General features: G+C 39.7%; 1 protein-coding gene across 1 annotated transcript in view; it reads right to left on the reverse strand.

Annotated features, from left to right (window-relative positions):
- Positions 1 to 23159, reverse strand: part of ITGBL1 (integrin subunit beta like 1) — a 352195-nt gene that overhangs the window by 123978 nt on the left and 205058 nt on the right. The window contains exon 7 of the mRNA XM_075562608.1: positions 20764 to 20910. Within this exon, the coding sequence (XP_075418723.1) occupies positions 20764 to 20910 (147 nt within the window). The remainder of the gene's footprint in view (positions 1 to 20763; positions 20911 to 23159) is intronic.

Consider the following 23159-nt stretch of genomic DNA (forward strand, 5'->3'; position numbering starts at 1 on the left):
CTCAATTGTTCTCCCTCGCTAACATCAATACACTGTCTCCTAAGGTGTGCATTTCATCTTTTGAGTTGCCGGTGCTAATTTGACACCATAGAGTTCTCAAAAGCATACGATGCCCCAAGCAGATGTTCTATACTGTTCAATTTGATGATTGTTTGATGAAACTGGACTTCAGGGGATAAGTTTGATTTGAGGCTTAAAGATGGTCTCAAGACAGTAGCTTCAAGGGTTCATCCAGTCTCCATGACTACAGAATGTCTGGATGCCATGAGAATTTGAAGGAATTATTATCTCTATACTTTTCCTTTTGATCATGATACCACTATAACATTTTTATTCAAAATGCTCAGTGATGATAGCCACACACCATCTAATTCTGGATGAGTATTGGAGGAAATTTGCTTCTATTTCTGACTCTATTTTTTTATCTGTTGCTCCAGGCAAATAGTGACCTTGGTCTTCCAGTACATTCGAAGATCTTTACCAGGCTTTTAGAGCTCAGGTCCTATACAGTTAACTCAGAAGCAGAGTAGAACATTACCCATTCTATTAGGCTAATTAGCTGTGATGTCCCATGAAACCATTGGCCTAAACAGTGTGGCAGTTCCTCAAAAAAAACAAAAAAAAAAACAAAAACGAAAAGTAGAGCTGCCACATGACCTGGTACTCTCGCTGCTGGAGGATCCTCAAGGGACATGCAGGCTGCAACACTCACAGTTATACACACACTATGGTCAGGGTGGCACCATCAAAAGTGCCCTGAAATGGATGAATAATTAAACAAAACGAGGATGAGTAAAAAAGCATCGAGGATAAATCATAGAAACCTTTATGAAACAAAAACATGAAGATGTGAAGTGATTGTTTCTCAGCAGGTCTAGTTTTAGAAACCTTCAAGGTGTTGTCTACATCTTTCTCATGGTTCTCTGAAGATTTCAGCACCCTTCAATATGCCCCACCCTGAAATGGCAGGCTGGGCAAGCTCAGGGAACCCAAATCACGCTCCTTGTAAACGTTCTGTGCATTTTGGGATTTAAGGGCTGTTTGAAGGATTGAGACCAGTGCTATAGCATGTCCAATGTAAGGTTTCCTTACATGACGTTCTCATAGGACAGACTTTGCTAACTTTGAAGGATGAGCAGGTATATTGTTACGATGAAAAAAAAAAGAGTATTGTTGCAATTTGCCTGGCTTTTTCTCACAATTCAGTTTTCAATTTTCTTAAAACTCCTTCACAATATGTCCTTATGATCATCCCATACCCTTCAAGAACATCTATCAAGATTACCTGTTGGAATCCCAAGAAACAGTCTCTATGGCTTTCTGTGTGGATCTCTCTGCCGTCAGTGTACCTGGCTCAGCTGCTCCACTCAGAAGCCACTGTTTTGATTGAACCTTGTTTTGGAAGACAGTCTAACGAGAGTAAGTCAAGCTTATTACTGAGAACTTGTGTGCAACCAATCACTGATGACAGATGCATCTTGAAACATATGTTGTTACAAATAAACACATGCATGTGTGTCTTAGAAGCCTAGTAGAAACCTACATATATATATATATATATATATATATATATATATATATATATATACAGTCCTTATACAGTGGAACACAACTCAACAAGAGAAATTAAGTTTGGGTTTATGCAATCATATGGAGAGGGCTGGAAGGCACATGTGACTGAGTGAAATAAGTCAATCACTAAAACACAAATATTTTATGATCACATATTTATTAAAGGACAAGAAGAGGCAAATCACGGCATAGAGACCCAATGACATGAGAGTCAAGGGTGGGAGAAACACTGTTAATTATTATGGAGCACTGAGTTCCATTACTGGGGGAGGATTAGCTTCTTAGTAAAATAATAATATTGAATCTGTGTTAGTTTCTCATATTCTGTCAGTAGATAAAGAACTGTGGCTTGAAATACAAGCAAGAGAAAGAAAAATCACACGAGAAGCAGCCAAGGTGCTCTGTGTTATCCATGGGGAGAAAAATGGATCTGGGCTGTTTTAAACCTCAAATTCTGTATTTTAGCAAAGATGTTAAAGAGTGAGCCTTAAGCAATGTGAGCCCGACATTTCTCTGACACCTTTTTGGTGTAATGACAGTCATTCCCTGGGTTGATAGTGTCCAATTTACTGACAAGTACTTAACCCTGGATGGTATGTAAATTCCCTCATTTCTGAAATGATGGAATCAATCCCCACCTGTAACAAATGCATTCATACAATCACCTTCCCTTCCTGCATCTACCGTGTTTCCATCGTCGCAGAGGCTGGGAACAACCACCAGAACAAAACCACTGCAATTCCTGGCAACCCCAAAGGATAAAGCGGATCTACCTCGTAGATTTCCCGGGCTGTGATCATACAGAGACTCCCATGTCTCTCTCGCACAGAGCAGCCTCCGGGTTGACGTTGCTGACTTTTCGTTTAGGAGCGGAGTGCTCTGCACTGTCCTTCCCGGACTTCTCTCTTGGGCAAGACTTCTTCAACTGTACGTTGCAGCCCCATATGAATATGGGGGGCGCCCAATTTTTGCAAAAGTAAAATATCTCGGAATGCTCAAAGATCAAAAATTAACTTAAAATCAAATGCATAGTGAATCCCAGGTGCTTCTGACCGTACTTGCCCAACTTGCAATTTTGCAGGGTGCTAAAGGGATCATGAGTGGAAAAGTTTGAGAAGCCATGGTAGGAACAGTACACAGCTATTCCACCTTACCTGGGGCTTACTTCCACTCACAGATCCACTAAGGAACCAACCTAGGGATGGCCTGCATGCTCCGTGTGCGCCTCTGGCAATTACCTAACAAACCAAGTATGGATCAGATTGTTCTGCCAAGATCTCTATGGAAGAGACGGTTCTGCAAAGACATTGTTCAAACCCCACGAAAGGGCTCAGGCGGTGGGAGGGCTATCATTTGGTAGTAGGATCTCTTTATTTACTTTTGCATTCTGTACATCATCAAATGTGGATTCGTTTCCTGCACACGGTATTCCCTTTTTAACTCAATCTTTCTGCCCATGCTCTTCCTGGAATGCCCTTTTCCAAAGTCGTTAAATGTCCAAGGCTACCCGTTCCTGCAAGTTCACTGCAAGCTCCCCTCCTTCATGTCAGGAAGCCATCTGCAACCAAGTGTAGGAAATGCTTTCCTCCTCTCACTCTTAAGGTGCCAACTCCCTTCTTCTACTGTATTTGTCACATTGACCAAAACGGCCAAGCATAGAAGGTCACAAACGCTTTCTGTAAAGGGCCAGATAGTAAACATTTTAAGCTTTGTGGCAATTGTTCTGCCTTCTAGCGAGAGAAGAAATCGACAACGTGTGAAGATTTGAGTTTAGCTGAAGCCCTGGTGACAGAGTGTTCAACATCGGGCTGCCAACCAGAAGGACAGCAGTTGGCAAAAACCAACCGGGTCCACAGGAGAAAGAGGACACTCTCTCTACCCATCAAGGGTTCCAGTCTCAGAAACCCACAGAGGCAGTTCTACTCTATCGTATAGGGTCGCAGTGAGTCAGACTGCCTCAGTGGCAGTGAGTTTTGATCTGAGTGTTCTGATGAAATTGGATTTACACAGACGAATTGCTAGCCTCAAGGGACTCGTTTATTGAGCCCCATATCTTAGAAAAGAGATTCATGGCAGGGTAGTTAATTCATATTTGATTGATTGCAATTGGTTGGTAACATCAGTAAGAGAAAATATGATGAATATTTTGGCTAACTGCTAAAGAATAAACAGGATAATTATACAAAAAAGTCATATGTTTTACAAATGAAATGTTTATTCCTTTCTATTAGAACATCATCTCACATAATACCAGAAGACAGGGGTTCTCGGGTTGTAAGGCAAACAAAACAATACTGGGAAATAGAGAAAAGCAGAAGTGAACTTTCTGGCTCATGTGAGGCAAAACTCTCCGGATTTTCATCTGTGATGGAGGTCAACTCAGAAAGAGAAACCAGGAACCAAAAACCAAGAACCCTGCAAGTCTCCATTAATAGTCAAAAAGTGAAATGCACTCATTTGGAATCTAGGAATAGCTACAGTCATAACAAATGAAATGGAACTCAAAAATTGCTGTGTCCTGTGCATTCGTTCAGGAGAAATCTGAGACTTAGGACTGCCGCAAGCCTTACCGTCTGAGAAACCCACAGAGGAAGTTGTACTCTGTGCAATAGAGTAGCTAGGAGCCAGGATAGACTCAATGGCGGTGAGTTTTGAGATGGCTTAGTGAGCTAAAATGGACTGATGTTGGCCATTATGGATTAAACACTCATGGTCTACTATGTCAGGAACGACAACCTGAAGCATAATGCTATCCCATCCACTGTCAAGAACCTCAGTGCCTGTTCTGTAGCACAATGGTGTCCCTTTTAAGTAATGTCATATGGACACATGGATGTACAACCATAGGGTTCTGATAAACTATGTAAAAGCCCAGACATCATTCTGCCCCAAAGTCCCAAAGCCCAGACAGACTCATCACTCTGCCTCGCTGATTTTCTATAGAAAGAAAACCTGCAAAGTATATGCCTTAGATATGTAGCAATGCTGCATCATTTGGTGGCTTTAACAAGATTATTTTCTTACAGTTTAGGCAGCCAGAAGTCCGTATTCAGAGCCCCAGCTCTAGGGGGGAAATGTCCTCTCTCCTTCAGCTCCAGAGCAGATCCTTGTCTCCTTTGAGCTTCTGTCCCTTGATCTTCAGGTGACAAAGCATCTATCTCCCATCTGTGCCTCCTTGCTGCTGTGTGTAATGCATTCCTTATTTACATCTCCAAGCGATGATCACAAGACAACCCCTGCCATGCTATAGGTGCATTAACATAATAGAGAAAGGCCTAGTCCCAAATGGGATCTGGGCCACAGGTTGAACCTGCTGCCAGTCCATCTTGATTCATAACAAGCCTGTGGACTGAGCCAAACAACTTCATAGAGTTTCCCATCCTGGACTCTTTACAGAAGCAAACTGCCACATCTTTCTCCCAGTAGAGCAGCAAGCTGCTGGCTTCAAGTCCCTGGCAGGCGATCATTCCTTTAACAGCAGAGTGCTTAAACACCGAGCCACCAAGGCTCCCTCATCCGCGGCTGTAAAACCCAAATCCCCAGCTCACTGCCATGGAGTCAGGTCTTACTCATTGAAAACCTGGAGGACAGAGAAGTGCTGCCCCCTGGGTTCTCAAGATCGCAAATCTTCACGGGAGCAGAAAGTCTCGTCTTTCTGCTGAGGAGTGACTGCCAGCGTGGAACTGCTGACATGATAATCAGCAGCCCAATCATTATCTGCTAGACCACTAGGATGCCTCTAAGTTCATCTTCAATCGTGTGGAATTTCAGATTTTGGCTGATGACCAGACCGGGTTGCTTTCCACTAAAATATATGCTTTAAGTTTTTACTACTAAATAAAGTCATATAAATGATTACTAGAGTCCACGATTCACCTTACATTGAGAGTGTACTACATAATAAAAATAAATACATAAGTGTGGAAACAAAATTGTCATAGCTGTCACACGTTATTTTAAGCTTATTCAAAGAAATTGGGATCAAATTTATGGCCAATTTTCTATTCTCATTTTAAATATATTTTGACAATATTTGCTGCAGCCTTCACTAGGAAGTTCTCTTAGCCAAAAATCTGTGCTAATCTTCAATTAACTGCACAAACAATGATGCAAGAAGTAATCAAAATGGTCTGTTTGTTTGAATTTATTCCTCTTTTCAATACAAAATGTTTTTCTGCCATAGATTAAATAATTAAGCAATCTTATGGACTAGAACTTGGACAATATATTCACTTTGTCTTGCTTTACTTTAACATATCATTTTGGATGATGAATTAGAAATTTGTCAGATAGTGTTAAAAATACTACCTGCTAATTATTTACAATTGAATTCTTTTCTGCCAAATTTCCTTTAAAAGGAGATACAAATTATTAAATTCAACTTTGGGTCCTCTTTGTTCTTCTCACCATAAAACACTGTGAGGAGGAAGGTAAGCTAAATAAAGGGGAAATTAAGAATGTTGATGATTCTACCCACTTACATGGACGTCCTTGGGAAGGATTCATTTGTTCAAAGACTACAGAGAGTACAAAACACACAGTTAAACAACTGCAGGCATCATGGGAAACTGATGCCTAAAATCAGGAACATTAAATGTGTTTTGGCAATGAAAGGGAGACATAAGTTATGACGTAAATTGAAAAAAAAATCTCCAGATGGTGGGGATTTGGCATGCTATTATTCTTTGAGAGAATATTCCTAGGTGAGGGAATTGAAGCAGCTTCCTTAATTCATTAATTAAGCCATACTAATTGATAAAAATGAGGACATGGTTTCTCTTTTATAAAAGCTAAGATATTAAAAAGTGAATCTCAATTCACCCTTCTTTATCTATTTCGTATTTTCTCTTGTCGGCATTTATGGGTATGTGTATTAAGGGGCTAAAAATGTGAACTGCTCCCTACTACAAGTCTGATGAAGGAAACTGTCCATAGGTCATAGCAGGAATAAGCAAATCAGTGAATAAAAAAGTTCATGGGTGCTAGATAGTGCCATGCAAAATGATGACTTACATACAAGCGTAAATGATGTTCAAAGAATAAAGTATTATAGACAGAAGCCTAGGAATAACAATCACTACACATAAATTCTTATTTTTTTATAATTATAGTAGTTGATGGAAGGAGGTTGTGAAATGGTCAAAGTTCATAGCATGAAGAACAAAATATATTGAGAAGAAATAACTAATGAAATATCTGTCTCATACTTTCATCAAATTCTATTGAGGAAACCCCAAACCAAACTCCTGGCCTTGGAATAATTCCAATGCCTGTTGACCCAATAAGACAGAGCAGGAGAGTAGTCCATGTGGGCTTCCGGGGCTCTAGTCTTTACTGGTGGTGAGTGGTTATGCATGGCACTGAAATCTGCATGGTGGGCAGTTCCAAACCACCAGCTGCTCCACAGTATCGAAACCCCCAAACAGCTACAGTCTCAGAAACCTACAGGGCAGTCACCAGGAGTCGCCATTGACTCAATGGCAGCAAGCGTGGGTTGGGGTGAGTCCCTGGGGAGTAGACTGTCCTAGATCAGCTGTAAAAATCAAATGCCTTCCACAGCCCCGCCAGGGATATTTATAATTAATTCTCCTTGGAAAAACAAAAAAAAAGGGGGTAATTTTCCTTCAAGAATTCTTCGTATATTTTTATGAATTTTAATCAGTGTATTCCACATCTACTAACCAATACTAAAGATTTGTGCAGAATATTCTGCTGCAGAAATGTTAATGATAGCATTTAGGATATGAAGAAATGAAGACACAGTGCAGCTGTTGTTGAGTGGCTTCAACTCACCTTGAACTCCCATGGACCATAGGTCCAAGAGAAGGAAACGCTGCCTGCTCCTGTGTCGTTCTCACAACTGTTTTGAAGGGTGAGTCTGTTCAGACTAGGAGTCATTAAACTTCTCTGGGGAAGTAGCCGATCCTGTGCCTCATCGCAATGTAAAAATATTTGAGAGCCATCAATGTCTTTTGACAAATAAATGAAATCACCATGAACTGAATAATATCCTTTAAAGTTTTTCAGTTTTATGTCAGAGTCACATGTACTTACTGAAGGAGCTGCATATGGTTCAAAGCCTCAGTTGGCCAACCCCTAATCTAGACTAGACAGAGCCGAGCACTTAAGGGAAGAGTCTGGAGTCTATGAAGAAGAAAGTGGCGTCAGGATTGGAGGAAGGCTTCTGAGCAGCCATCAATGCAGATGACACAAGTTTGCCTGCTCGAAGTGAGGAGGGTTTGAGACACTTGCTGAGGGAGGTCAAAGATCGCAGCCTTCAGCATGGAGTAAAAAATAATGTAAAACCAAAACCAACTCCTCACTACTCAACAAATAAGTAACATGGTTGAGGTTGTCAAGGATTTCTTCTTGCTTACATTCACAATCCAGGCACATGGGAGCAGCAAGCAAGAAGAGGTCTAATGATGTACTGCTGTGGTTAAATCTGCTACGTGAGCTCTCTCTAAAGGGATGACAAACAAGGAGGTCACTGAAGACTAGGGTGTGTCTGGCCCAAGCAATGGTAATTTCAGTTGTCTCATCTGCATGTGACACTCAGACAGTGAATAAGGAAAACAAAGAAGAATCAATGCAGTTGAATTATGGTCCTCGTGAGGAATTGTGAAAGGACCATGGACCTGCCAGAAGAACAGACTGATCTGACTTGGAATGATTCTTGGAAGCCAGGATGATGAGCATTCATCGCACATATTTTGAACATGTTATCAGGAGAGACTCGTCTTAGAAAGGGCCAGCATGCTTGGTCATGGAGAAGGGCAATGACCAAAGGACTTGCCGTGAGGAGATGGATTCACAGTGGCTGCAGTGCTGCAATGCGCTGACATCAGTAACAATCGCCAGGATGGCACAGGACTGAGCAGGGATTCCTTCTGCTGTACGCACAGGCTCTGCTTTGGTTGGAGAGGACTAAATGGCATCTCGCAGCAAAAACAGACCATAAAGATGTCTAATAAAAGAGAAATGGCTAATGTGTTTTCTGTAATTGTAGAGTGGGATTCTATGCAGTGATCCCAAAGATTTTACAGATTATTATTTACAAGAAAATCAACTCGCCTATTATTAATTGACCCTACAGGGCAGAATAATACTCCTCCACAGGGCTTTCACGGTCGCAAAACTTTATGGAAAGAAATGATCTTATATGTCCCCCCATGAACAAGAAAATATGCATTATATATTGTTTAGTAAATTGGCTTGGTAAAAGACCCAGGGATTTTTCTAATAGCTCTGGAACCAGAGAACTTGTATTACAAGTTTATCATTTGCATCTCTAAGCACTTAATGAAAGGAGTCCTGCTAGGGCAATTGTTAGGTCCTCAGCTGCTAACCAAAAGGTCAGCAGTTCAAATGCACCAAAGGCTCCCCTGGATAATCTGCTCCCATAAGTACAATAGCCTGAGTCAGAATCACCTTGATTACCCACAACCAAAAAAGCAGCACTTACTGTATAATCTGGTGGGCTGTTCAAATTTCTTTTTTTTTTCTTCATTAAGGGGAATAATTCTATTTATCTTGACCTCATTATGCTTGGGGGCAATTAAAAAATAATGAATGCAGCATTTCCACCATATTCCCTATTGAACAGGTGCTAATAAATACAATCAATGTTGTTGTCAGCCACTCTGTAATCGGTTCTGACTCAGAGAGACTGTAGATTAAATGGAAGGAAACATGACTCAGTGCTAGGCCAGCTTCACAGTTATGGCTGCATTTGAGCTCTTTGTTGCCGTCATGGTGCTAATCCATCATGACGAGGCCCTTCTTCTTTGTCACTTCTCCCAATTTGTTGTCTTCTTCCAGGGACTAGTCTCTCCTGATCATATGTTCAAAATAGCTGAGATAAAGTCTCGGCATTCTCCATTACAAGGAGCATGTTATACTTCTTCCACAGTGAGTTGCTATTTCCTTCGGCAGCCCATGGGATACTCATGGATCCAAATGTGTCAATTCTTCTCAGGTCTTTCTTCTCATTATCCAGACTTCACATGCATATGTTGTTAGTTGCCAGCAAGTTGGCTATGACCCATCTCAACGGCATGCACCACAGAAAGGAAACACTGAAGGCCCTACGCCACCTTTATAATTGTCTCTGTACCTGAACCCAGTGTGGCAGGCACAAGGTCAGTCCATCCAGTTGCGAGCTCTCCTCTCCTTCACTAACCCTCCACTTCCCCAAGAGAGGATGGAAAGAATAAGCCGCGTCACTGTACCCAAAAGAACGAGCCAACAGGCATATGGAAGCAATTGAAAATCCCCTGCTTGGGATCAGTTCATGCCCCCCCCCCCACCTCCCTCAAAGCAGCACTTCAAGTTAAGCGGTCTTGCGCAGATTTGCTCAGTACAACGTGTCCTTTGATTTCTGAGGGCTGCTTTCATGAACATTGATTTTAGATTCTTTGGAAGGGTCATCAATGTGGGTCTCTTCCAGTCCGTTAGCCAGCCAGCCGCCCTGCTAATTTCTTGACAGACTGAGTGAACACTTACAGCTTGGTATAAGTATCTGAAAACATTTCAATCGGGATTTGGGGGAGTTCCTGGAGACTCTTTTGAAAATTCTTTCAGTGCCCTTTGGATTTCTTCCTTCAATATTACTGACTGTTGATATATGCTGTCTATTAAAACAATTGTATGTTGATCCATTTTTTTGGTACCATGACTGTATTCCTCTCCTTTTTAAAAATTAAAAGTATAGGGTAAATTAGGTGGTGGTGGGGTACATTTCAGATCATCAACTTTGTGTTCAACAATTGAATCTACTCATCAACTGTGCCACCCCGTTCTTTGACTTCTCCCTCTTGTGAACTACTAGTTTCCGTTTCACCTAAACCAACTACCCCATCAAAGCACCAGTTTAGCCATTGCTTCATTTTCCTGCATCAGTAACTATTTGCCCATAAAACTCAACGGCACTGAGTCAACTCTGACTCATAGTGACCCTTTCACACATGGACTCTTTCAATATTTCAACTTTAGATCTGAATTTTCAATTATTTTACCTCATATTTCTTGCATTTACTTTGGCTATCTATGTTCACTATGTTCAAGAACAAGTTTCATAGTCTCTTCTGACATCGGCTTTAGTCTTTGCCTTCCTTCCTTCCTTCCTTCCTTCTTAACTTCATGTTTTCTTCATGTATGATATTCTTTGTTTTCTTCATCTATGACATTCTTAAAATCATCCCAAGTCACTCAGATCTCTGTCATTGGTTCTTGAGACGGTCTCTAAATTCAGGTGGTTGACAGGCAAGGCCAGGGACCTACTTTGCTTTGTTTATGGGCTTGTCTTCATTTTATTCAGCTTTCACTTGACCTTTATTGTCACCAGTTGATAAGCTATTCCACGGCTGGCCTCTCTCCTTGCTTTGGCTGACCATAATGTGTTAGTCTGGGTAAATTAGAGAAACAAATTTGCAGAAACTCATATGTATAAGAGAGAGTTTTATATAAAGGGTACGTGTACATTCAGAAAGCATCCCAACGCAGTACTGTCCAAGCCCATAACTCCAACATTAGCCCATATGTCCCACAACAGCCTACAAAGTCCTCCTCAATCTCACAAATCATAAGCAATGCTGTCAACTGCAGGAGGAAAGTTGAATCAGTGAGTGAGTGAGCATCTCAGTGCTGGCAGGGGTCTCCACATGGCTGCTCCAGCACCCAGGGTTGCATCGGTGTAGGTACATATGGCTTCTCCTCAGGGATGTCTCACAGGAAGTGAGCCTTGTCAGCTGAAGCAGGGAACTGGCTAAGGCAGCTGCACCCTGGTCCGGCCACAGAGATTAAGAGACCCAAGAATTATTCTTTCCACATATGTAGTCAATTTGATCCCAAGGTACTCTATCTGGGAAGATTCAGATGTACAGGCACTGCTTATGTTGATGAAAAGAGGTGTTTTCGATGAAGAAATGGTTGGTCTTAGAAAATCCTATCAGATGGTATAGTACATTTAGCAAATCTGTTGCAAAATTTCTCTTTTATGTATTAAAAACCACATCTTTGTTTCCAACCTCAGGACTCCAATCACTAGTAAATATCTATGCATCTTGATCACATGTGTGATTAGTTTCAGACTGAAGAAGTTGGTAGAATAGCTTAAGTATTTGGTGCACACATTTGAATGATAGTTATATTAAATGGTAACCTTTGTAGGGCTTTAGAGAATATCCTATCATTGACAGCATTGTGCTACAGAATAGCCACTGAGAGGTTCTTTTTGACAGTGGGCGGGATAGCCTTCCTCTTCAGGTCATCACTCCTGACGTAGTAAACCACGAGTGTTTAATTCCAAATGGCCAATATCAGTCCACTTAGCTCACTAAGCCACCATAACTCACCGCCATTGAGTCTATTCTGACTCCTAGCTACCCTACTGGACAGGGTACAACTTCCCCTGTGGGCTTCTGAGACTGTAAGTCTTTGCAGCAGTCGTGAATCACACCTTTCTCCTGAACGAATGCACAGGATACAGTATCTTTGAGCTCCATTTCAGTTGTTATGACTGTAGCTATTCCTAGATTCGGAAGGAGTGCATTTCACTTTTTGACTATTAATGGAGGCTTGTAGGTTTTCTGTTTTTCTTTCTGAGTTGACTTCCATCAAAATGAAGGTCCTGAAAGTTTTGCCCCATCTGAGTCAGGAAGTCCAACTCTATTTTTAGGAGCTTTCTATTTCCCAGCATTCTCTTGCTTGCCTTACAACCTGAGGGCCCTATGTTCTGGCACTATATGCGATAATGTTGTAATAGAAAGGAATAGACATTTCATTTGTAAAATACAAGAAAAAAAATTTGCTGTTACTATCCCTGTTTTTGTTAATGTAACTGTTGATATTTCCACTATTTTTCTCTCAATTTGTCCTCCTATGTTGGCTCGCATGCTTCTGTAATTATAGAAGCTATTCAAGAGATATGTCAAATCCCAGCTGGGTCATTCAGGGTGGACAGGTTTCAGAGGAGTTTCCAGATAAACACAGACCAGAAAAGAGGACCTGGTCATTTACTTCTGAAAAAAATTGGCCTGTGAAAACCTTATCAATAACAGTGGGGCATTCTCTTCCGTAGAGTCTAAAGACGAGCCCTCAATGTGGAATGCACTTTAGTTCTATTAGAGAAGAGCTGCCTCCTCAAGGCAGAGACAACCCTAGTGCCTTGGATAAACCAAAGCACTTAGGACCTTCATTTGCTGACTTGGCGAGGCTCAACATGAAAAGCAATAGATGAAAACATTTGTTAAAAATTGAAAATAGAATGTTCAAAGTGTGAAACTAGACTATTTAGAAGTTTCCAAAATTGAGTTGGAAAGCATAAAGCATATCCCAGGCACTGGTGGATTGAAATAGCTTGACATTAGTCATTGGCATTCGACAGTCACATAGCCGGCTATGCTGAGATTGGCAACCTCAAGAGGAATGGCAAAGCATGCATGGTCCAAAAATTTCAAGACCTGTCCTAAAGTATGATGCTGTTAGTGATGGATAATATCTGTATTCATGCAAGGAAGACCAGTTAATTTAGCTGTTATTCAAATTTATGTACCAATCTCTAAAATAAATGAAGTAATTAAAGACTTCTATGAACTTCTGGAGTCTGAAGCTGATCAGTCACGGAACCGAAATGCATTGATAATTATTGTTCATTGGGATGCAAAAATTCAAAGTAAAGAATGATCCATAGTTGGAAATTGAGGCCTTGGTGATAGAAAAGGCACCAATAATCACATGATAGAATTTTGTGAGAGCAAGAATTTATTCACTGCAAATATACTTTTTGGACAACAAAAATGGAGGTGATATATGTGAAGCTGATGCAATATGCAGGAATAGAGTGAACTACGTTGGTGGAAAGAGTCAATGGAGAAGCTAAGTATCATCAGTCAGAACAAGGCTAGAAACTGACTGCTGAATAGCCCATCTGTTTTCATACCAATGTTAAGCTGAAGCTGAAGAAAATGAAAGCAACTTCAAAGTACTATTCTGAGTACATTCTCTCCTGAGTTCATACCTGGATGCAGAGCACCTGGAGAGTCAGTTCGCCTTGATGCACTGACCACGACTGGCTGAAGACTAGAGGAGGTCAGGGTGACATCAAGACTATCACACATGAAGAAACAAAGGTTCTTTTAAAATCAAGGAAGAAAGAAAGAAAATCCCAAAATGGATGTCAGAAGAGACTAAAATTTTCTCTTGAACATAGAGTACCTCACGTGAATATAGGAAAAAAGATAAAGAGCTGAACAGAATATTCCAAAGGGTAGCTCAAGAAGATGTCGCCAAAGATTATAATACAATGTGCAAACACCTGGAGTCATTCCAAGAGCTTTGAACCAGGACATTCTCATCAACTTCATGTTGATAGACTGAATCAAAATCTACATGGTAGCAATAACCCCAGGTGATTCTTATAGATTCCCAAGTGGGTCTTAAGAAGATAATCTTTTATCTAAGAGGTTAAACTGTAACGCAACAGTTCAGAGTTCGGTTATTCCTTTATCTTCAGGACATAATAATCACACGTAAGTTATCACCAGCGGAAGAAAATAATCTGTTTTAAATTCTGATGTATGAATGCGTGCACCTAACCACTGACTAACTTCAATATTGCATTCTACCAGGAGAATTTTATTCTTTCTTTGAGCCTGACTGGTTAGGTGCCGAGGCTCTCTCTCAGCTTGGGAACTGACGGGCCTTGTAATTGCTTTCCTCACTCATGTAACCACAGCTGCAGTGTTCATTCATAAATTTCAAAGCTAATCCTTTAAACCTTTTTTTTCATATTATCTATCTGTTTCAAAAACATTTAGTGCCAATGAGCTTGCAGGTGTCACACTATGAGACAGGAAGGGTCTCTGATCATTGGTCTGTGCCCTGCACTGCCTGTCTTAAACTCTGGATTTTGATTCTCAGATTTCTTAGATTATGTTACGGTCCATAGAAATCATGTCACTCATCAATACCTCCACTTCCCTGCTAGGAAACTGGAAAAGCTTATGACTTATTTCTAAAGTACTTCAAAAGGCTTAAAGGAATTATAAATGATTTAAAATATATACAAGGATTCAATACTTCTTAATGAAACACATTTCAAATATATTTATTAAAATAGTATTAAATATGTTAGTGAAACTTTAGAAAGAATAAGCAAATATATATTTGACAAGAAGTAAACCTAGTCAGAATTTATTAAAGGTTGATATGTGATGTCCATAGTAATATGCTGGTACTTGTTTAATTTAGACACAAATGAAAAACTATTGGTGAATATGTATTCTTAAGGTGATTTTCTGTTAAGGATATATCTTAAATCATTTTCATATTTTTTCCATTATATCATTATATTTTTATCACAAATAACAGCATCTGTAAAAGAAGTCTAAATGTTGTTTCCCACTTTGGCTTAAAGTACTATGTGCATATAATACTGTTTTTCTTCTATTTAATTCTACTAATAACATAAACATTAGAGGTTTTCATGATTTTTTCAAAATCCTAGTTGTGGTGGTTACATCATTTCATGTCAACTTGATAAATAACTATAGGGGCGAAGTCCTAGTTTGTCAATCAGGTCACAGTATGATGATGTCTCCCTTGGGGGGCTTCTTATGAAAATTCTGGGAACTTCCTCTCTCTCTCCCTAGAGGTGGGTTGTGGGACCACACTGTCTCTCTCTACTTTCACCCATCTATCGGCAAGCCACATGGAGCTGTATTGAGTAGCCACACTGGAGAGCTGGAGCAACCATATGGAGAACCATGCAAGTGCTGAGGTGCTTCTATGGCTACTGGAGCTAAAAGGTTTTTCACCCACCGGCCTGTGATCTTCCTGCATTCAGCATCATTGTATATGCAGTGTGAGTCTGAAGTGGAATTTATGGACTAGTATCGGACAGGTGGACTAATGTTGGACTTATGGACTTGATCTGGACTGGGCTAGGGTGTTTTCTCAATATACAATGAGACTTGGATATAAAGCTCTTTCTTATACACATTTGAGTGTCTCTGGACATATGAGTGTCTCCGAACTTCTTTTTCTAATCAACCCGGACTAACACACTAGTTCTGTAACAATATTTTTCTGTAACTTAATATTTTAAGATATCACAATGCCTCTGCTTTATCACCTTGTTGAGATAATTGCAAATATAACTGTACTTAAAGTTTCCTAGACTAAATATAACATGGAAGCATTCTTGAGACCAAAAATCTATTGTCAGGTAAAGTCTTTCTCTTTACATTGCAATGATTTCATTTTATAATAGAATTGTCCCTGATATTATAATAAATATTTAAATAGAAGGACTGATTAGGATCCTTACTTTTTTTTAACCCCCTTCTTGCCTGCAAGACACACACACACACACACACACACACACACTTGGCTAGGACAAAAATAGAGGATCTTTGTTGTGAATATAAAATTTTCCCCATCAATTAAGTTATTTTCCATGCTAGATTCTAAGCACAAGTAATTAGTAATACATTGGTGATATGGGGGTGGGTGGAGACTTCAAACAGTTTATGGAAAACTTCCATAATCTTTTCATCCCATTTTCCATGAAATTTTCAAAGCCCCCTCATAAATGCATAAATTAGTGGTATTTGGATTAAATAAATTACTTTCTTATCATATTATGCAACCAATATAATGTGGTGTGCTGTAGTGTAAATCAATTTAATATAGTTTAATCAATCAATTTGCTGCATAGGGAACTGTGGTTTGCCTTCAGTCTATAAAAATATTTGGGTGTTACTCTCATATCATTCTTTTCTTTGCATTCTTTCTGTCCTCTCAGTGTTGGGACCCCTTCACAGGGGTTGCCTAATTCATCACAGTAGCAAAATTACAGTTATAAAGTAGCAATGAAAATAATGTTATGGTTGGGGGGTCACCACCACATGAGGGACTGTTTGAAAGGGTCATGGCATTATGAAGGTTGAGCACCACTGCCTAGTTTCCAAGGCTTTAGTTGTTGATGCTGCTCCTAGATTGGGTCCAGCCTGCTCTTCCTCATCCTGATTCTCGGTACAGCAGAAGGAAACCTTCCCTAATCCTGCGCTTCACAATCTTTCCCTTGCTTGAGCCCACTTTCACAGCCTCTAAATCAGTTAATCTAGGTTTTGGAGGCTCTTTCTCTCTTATTCTGATCCATTACTTTATCAATCATGATATCCTTCTACACGGTCTGGCCTCTTCTGAAAACAGGTCTAAGTATGTGAGGTGAAGTCCTTCCATCCTTGCTTCTGTGGAGCATTCTGGCCGCACTTCTTCCAAGACAGACCTGTCGATGCTCTTGGCAGTCTGCAGTACTGTCAGTGTTCCTTGTCAACATGCAACTGCACTAACTCTTCAGCAGTCCCCTTCACTCACCGTTCAGCTTTCACAGGCGTGTGAGCTGAGGAGCAGGACTTGAATCACGAGGACCTTAGTCCTTAAAGTGGTATCTTTTTAAAAAAATCACACTACCAACAGACTATTTTGCAGACTTCCTGAAGGAAATACATCACTAGATGAAATTTTTCATGAGTTGCTTCCTTGAGCATTGAATGTGGATTCAAATGAAAATATTCAATGATTTCCATCTGTTCCCTGTTTATTGTAGTTTATTGGCACAGTTGTGAGAATTTTTGTTTTCTCATGTTGAGGTGTTATCCACACTGAAGCCTGTAGCCTTTTGCCTCCATCTACCAGTCTTTCAAATCCTCTTTGCTTTCAACCTGCTATACTGTGTCATCAGCACAGTGAAAGTTGTTAATGAGTCTTCCTCTGGCCCAGGTGCTGCTTTCCTTGTAATATAGTCTAGCTACTCAGATTAATTGCTCAGCATACAGATAGAATAAATAGGGTAAAAGAAGGCAACTTGAATGCCTACCTCTCCTGTTTTTAATGCATGCCAGATCCCCATACTCTCTCTGTTTGAACAGCTGTCTCTTCGTCTCTGTTTGGGGATTGCCTAAGCCCAATGAAGTGTTCTGGAATCCTCCTTATTCCCCAAATTGTCCATAACTTAAGACCACACAGTCAAATACTACTTCTTTCTTTGGACGGGTGACTGGTGTCTTTAAACTACCAAACTTTGATTAGTGGTTGAGTGCTTTACCACAATACCACCTGATATCAGTGAGTGTGTGTGAAACTGAGATTCTTATCCATTGCTGTTGGAATTACAATATGGTATTGTTTTCAAGTGGAAGGTTTGAAGGTCTCTCAACAATGGAAGCACAGATTTGCCAAATAATCTAGCAACTTCATTCCTAAATATACAGTTTCCTTCATAATGTATATCTGGAAGAATTAAAAGTAGAAAAATAAGCAGATTTAACTAATGTTCACTGACGTTTTTACAATAGACAAAAGATGAAACAACCTAAATGCTTATCAAGAGATAAACAATATGTGGTGTATATATTTACCATCACATTTGTCATAAAAACAGTATTGGGCCTTCACTCAAGTACTCCCTCAATGCAAGGATACTTTAATCTGTTAAATTAGCATTCTATAACGCTCACTTTCCCAACACAGTCACTGAAGACAAAATGGGTGAATAAGCAAATATAGTGAAGAAAGCTGATGGTGACTGGCTATCAAAAGATATAGAATCTGGGGTCATAAAGGCTTGAAGGTAAACAAGCGATCATCAAGCTCAGAAGCAACAAAGCCCACATAGAAAAATCACAGCAGCCTGTGCAATCACGAAGAAGGGATAGGGTATCAGGCATCATCAAAACAAAAAATCATATCATTGTGAATGTGGGGGGTGTGTGTGGAGTGGAGACTCATAGCCTACTTGTAGGCCACTGGATATCCCCTTACATAAGGGTCTCAGAGAGGCGATGAGCATGTCAGGGTGTGATATCGCAACAACGATGAAAGATAAAATTTTCCTCTAGTTCCTAAATGCTCCCCTCCCCCCACCTCCCACTATCATGATCCCAATTCTACCTTACAAATCTGACTAGACCAGAGGATGTACACTGGTATAGATAGGAAATGGAAACACAGGCAATCCAGGGCAGATGATCCCTTCAGGACCAGTGGTGTGAGTGTTGATACTGGGATGGTGGAGGGAGGGTGGTTTGGAAAGGGGGAATCAATTACAAGAATCTACATATAACCTCCTCCATGGGGACAATAGAAAAGTGGGTGAAGGGAGACATCAGACAGTGCAAGATATGACAGAATAATAATTTGTAAATTATCAAGGGTTCATGAGGGAGGTGGGAGCAGGGAAGGGGGTTAAAATGAGGAGCTAATGCCAGGGGATTGGGGTGGAGAGCAAATGTTTTGAGAATGGTGAGGGCAATGAATGTATAAATGTGCTTTACACAATTGATGTAGGTATGGTTTGCGATAAGAGCCCCTAATATAACGATTTAAAAAAAAGTAAATGTCCAGAAAGTAATGATGGCAACATATGTACAAATATGCAAAAAAAGCCAACCAAATTGAATTCTAATGGTTGCTAAAACATGGATGAACCCGAAAAGATGATGAGTGTAATAATAGTTTAGTCATAAAAAGACAATTATTGTATGAACCCACTCATCTAAAATTCTTAGAGTGGCACACGATTACATTATATACTTATATATATTTATTAGTTATATATTAGTATATATTTAGTAGTTAGCAGAGATGGAAGCAAGGGAAGTCTTTGTTTAGGGGGCACGCAATTTCTTCTAAATGATAAAAAAATAAGAAACGAATAGTAGTGATAGTTGAACAGCAAGAGGCACAGAATAAATGGCGTCAAGTTGCACATATCAAAATTTTTGAAATGACAAATGTTTTTGTTGGTTATATACTTATCATGCCAAAAATGTTTTCTAAGTTGTATAGTCATTATAAAAGTGGTTTGGAAATTCCTCAAAATATTACATACCAAATTCACTGTACGACCCAGTATGAGAGATAAATAAAACACATGCCACCCAAGATTTGCCCATGAATGTTCATAACAGCATGATTTATAAGAAAGAAAAACTGAAACATTATCAATTCCCACAAATTGATAAAAAGACAATACCATGCAGCACTGTACAATGGAAGATGGGTAAGCCATAAAACAGAAAACTATAGTATCCGTGCCATGAGACAGAGGGATCTTAAACATCATGCTAAATGAAGGAGACATGTGCATGATTCCATTTATATAAAATGTCCAGGAAATACAAACCATGGAGTCAGAAAGCAGTTTAGCCATTTCCAGTCTTCTATTTTAGGAAAAGAGGTAGAATGGCAAGTAACTTCTAGCAGCTATCGGGCTTCTTTTATCAAAAATGAAAATATCTTGGAGTTAGTGGTGAGAGTTACAAAATTCTGTGAATATATTAAATGTCACTAATTTTATGATATGTGACTTATACCCATTTAAAATACATAAAAGAACTGGAAGAACAAGTGAAATTTCTGCTCTAACACTGAGACAAAGAAATCCTTTCTCTCTTTCTTTTTTGGGAGAAAAAAAAATGTGTAGTAACTTCAATTACCAGTTTCACTGAAAGCATATTTCATATTAACTTAGCTTTTTTCATCTGAAAGGTGAAACTGTATTTCTTATTTTCATAAATCAAAAGGAATGAAACAAGATGAATTCTCCTTTCTCCTCCAATTTGTACTTAGCATGTACCAAGAACACACCTGAGGCTACATGATTCTAAAACAAAAAAAGCTTATTCAAAGCAACAACATTTTTCCCCCAAAGCCAACAATCTCCTGTTAACAATGTTATTTGGTTTCAGAAATTTCACTGGATAATTAGGCAGTCTCCTTCAGATTGCTTTGAGCGCACTGTTCACACACACACACACACACACACACACACACACACACACGGAACTGAATGGATTTGGTGCAGACCTCAAAACCACAGGATAGGATAAGGGTAATTGACAACAATATATTCCTCCGTGTGTTCTATTCCTGGAAAGTAGAACTACTATTAATGCTGAAAAGGCTAAGTAATTAATCTTCCTTTGGTTCAGAATCTCAGCTTTTAAAAACAATAAATAAATAAAATATAAAAGTATATATAAATAATATATAACTGCATATGTAAATTAAATATATATATACTTAATATATATTTAATTATATATTATATATATACGAGTGGAGTTCAGTTCCCTCACAGGATTAGAGGCCAGGCGTTGAGCAGGCCTGAGAGAGCCCACTTACCCCTTCCAGAGCAGGGCATCGTTGAGCTTCCCCGGCACTTCCTGATGCTCTCCTCCATGGGCAGCGGGCAGGAGCGTGGGTGTGCACAATTTTTCCCATACCAACCGACTTTGCAGTCACATCTTCCACAGTTACATTGTCCATGGCCTTTAGAATGAGAATAGTATGACAAAAATATGTAAAGATAATGAATCAGAGTTGGCTTTCCTCCTCTAAGCAAATGTCACAGGTGAGTCAGTATCTTAATGAACACAACATGAAAGTACATTTCTTCTCTCACGCTCTCTAATACAGGCAGTCCTTCGATGTCTGAACACCGTCGTGAAGAATTTGTAGGTAAATCAGACCAGGTGCATACGGATCTTACAGATGTAAGTAATTTGAAATCATTGGTTTTATTTCAAGGGCAGTAAGTTCTGTCACAAAGAAACCGGACAAAGTATAAGATTTGTTGCCATTTCCAAAACTCTGGTAGAAACTTTTAACAATGAAACTGAAAGGAAAATTTTTTAAGAGTTGGAATCAAGAAGGGACATATTTTTACTTAAGAAAGTTTTCAATGACAGTCAAGTTAGGAGAAAATGGCCAACAGGCGAGGCTTCCAGGAAATCCCTGACTGCGATGACAGACACCACCAAGTGGGGTTCACCCAAATTCACAGAGTGACCCCAACCAGACCTGAGAATCCCACTCTTAAGAACACCGAATGAGACCGAAACCAAGCTCCTGAGGGAGCTCACAGACTAAGAGAATGCTCCTAAAATGGTACAGTCAGGTTACAGTTTAAGACCAACTATTATCTTTTATCTCAGATTCATACACATGTTGACACATATGAAAGAATTCACAGCGGACTCAAATAAATCCTTGAAGAGAGTCAGAAGCTATCAGAGACTGTAAGCATCAGAGTCTGGTCCAACTCTAGCAAAGGCCTTCATGAGAATTGTGAAGGTTTACTACCAAAGTAGATCAGAGTCTTTCATGACCTATGGACAAGCAGATGGACTCGGGGCTCCCATGTAATTTTAGCCCCCATCCAAGAACAGTTAGTTCTCCTAACATGGCCCTACTGGATACTTGGCTTTGTGAAAAGATCACTGAATATCAGGGTGCTACCGCAAAGTATGTTGATGAAAGCAGATGATGCCCTGTTCTTAATTGGAATAGTGTCTGGGGTCTTAGTGGCTTGTATTCAAACAAGCAGCCATCTAAGGTAGGCGTCAATTAAATCCCCAGTGAAGAAGCACACTAGCCTGTGTGATTCAAAATGATAATAGCAAATTCCAAATATGATGAAGAGAAAACTATCAGAGCTTGAATTGTGAACACCCAATTTGTAGAAGGGTAAGGAGGCAGTGGGAGCACAAAATCCATCCGTAGAGTGTCCAGTCCGATAAAACCTCTAGCAGATCCACTCTGGCCACAGGCAAGGGACTCAACCAGCTTTACCATCAGACAGATTATTGTGAACTTGATTGTGGTGGAAAGAACCATGGTATAAGATGATACCTGGTCAGTTGACCTCCCTCATGATCCAACCTGAATTTGCCCTAGGCTTAAGTATTTCTCACTTGTTCCACAACAGAAATTTCTTCTCTGGTTTTTAAAATATCGTAGGTGGTATTTTCTTTCTTACTCCTTATTTTAATTTCTATCTTTATACTATTTTTGATATTTTTCCTTCTTTGTGTTTCATTTTTTATTGTTTCTGATAGCTTTCCCTGTTTATGAAACATGTAGGAGTAAATGAACAGAGGCAATAACTGACGCAATGGTTTATCTGTGACTGGGGTGGAGAGGGTGAGGGGCATTGGGGAAGAAACAATAAATGTGGGAGAGGGGAGGGAGCATTAGAACTGATTGTGATGATGTATATAACTCTTTATAAAATGACAACTAGGGAAGTATATGACACATGAAATTTATATCAAGAAAACTACTTGAAAGGAAGGAAGGAAGGAAGGAAGGAAGGAAGGAAGGAAGGAAGGAAGGAAGGAAGGAAGGAAGGAAGGAACCAAACTTGATCAACGGTTATCCTGTGTGAAGGAGGAAGACTTTTTCACTCAGGGGGCACTGAGTCTATGCTAATGGTGGGGAAGTAACTTGGAAAAGGAGATCAGTAACAGTTGGGCAATACAGAGATTATAATCAAAGGCACTGAGTTATCCATGTAAAAGTCGTTGACTTAGAGAATGGTTAGCTGTGCATATTTTCTGCCACAATAGCATCTTAATAAACTTTGAAAACAACTTCAGCTGCCCTAATTTTTTCCCCCTGAGGCCCCTCTTTATGTTTTGTTTTCTAACCATTTTATTTCACTCAATAGGGTTTTAATCTTCTAATTTGCTCTTCACTTCTAATGTAACTCTGTTATTGCAATTTTATTTTCTATTAGT

This window comes from Tenrec ecaudatus, chromosome 11, assembly GCF_050624435.1.
Source record: "Tenrec ecaudatus isolate mTenEca1 chromosome 11, mTenEca1.hap1, whole genome shotgun sequence".
Taxonomy (NCBI): Eukaryota; Metazoa; Chordata; class Mammalia; order Afrosoricida; family Tenrecidae; genus Tenrec; species Tenrec ecaudatus.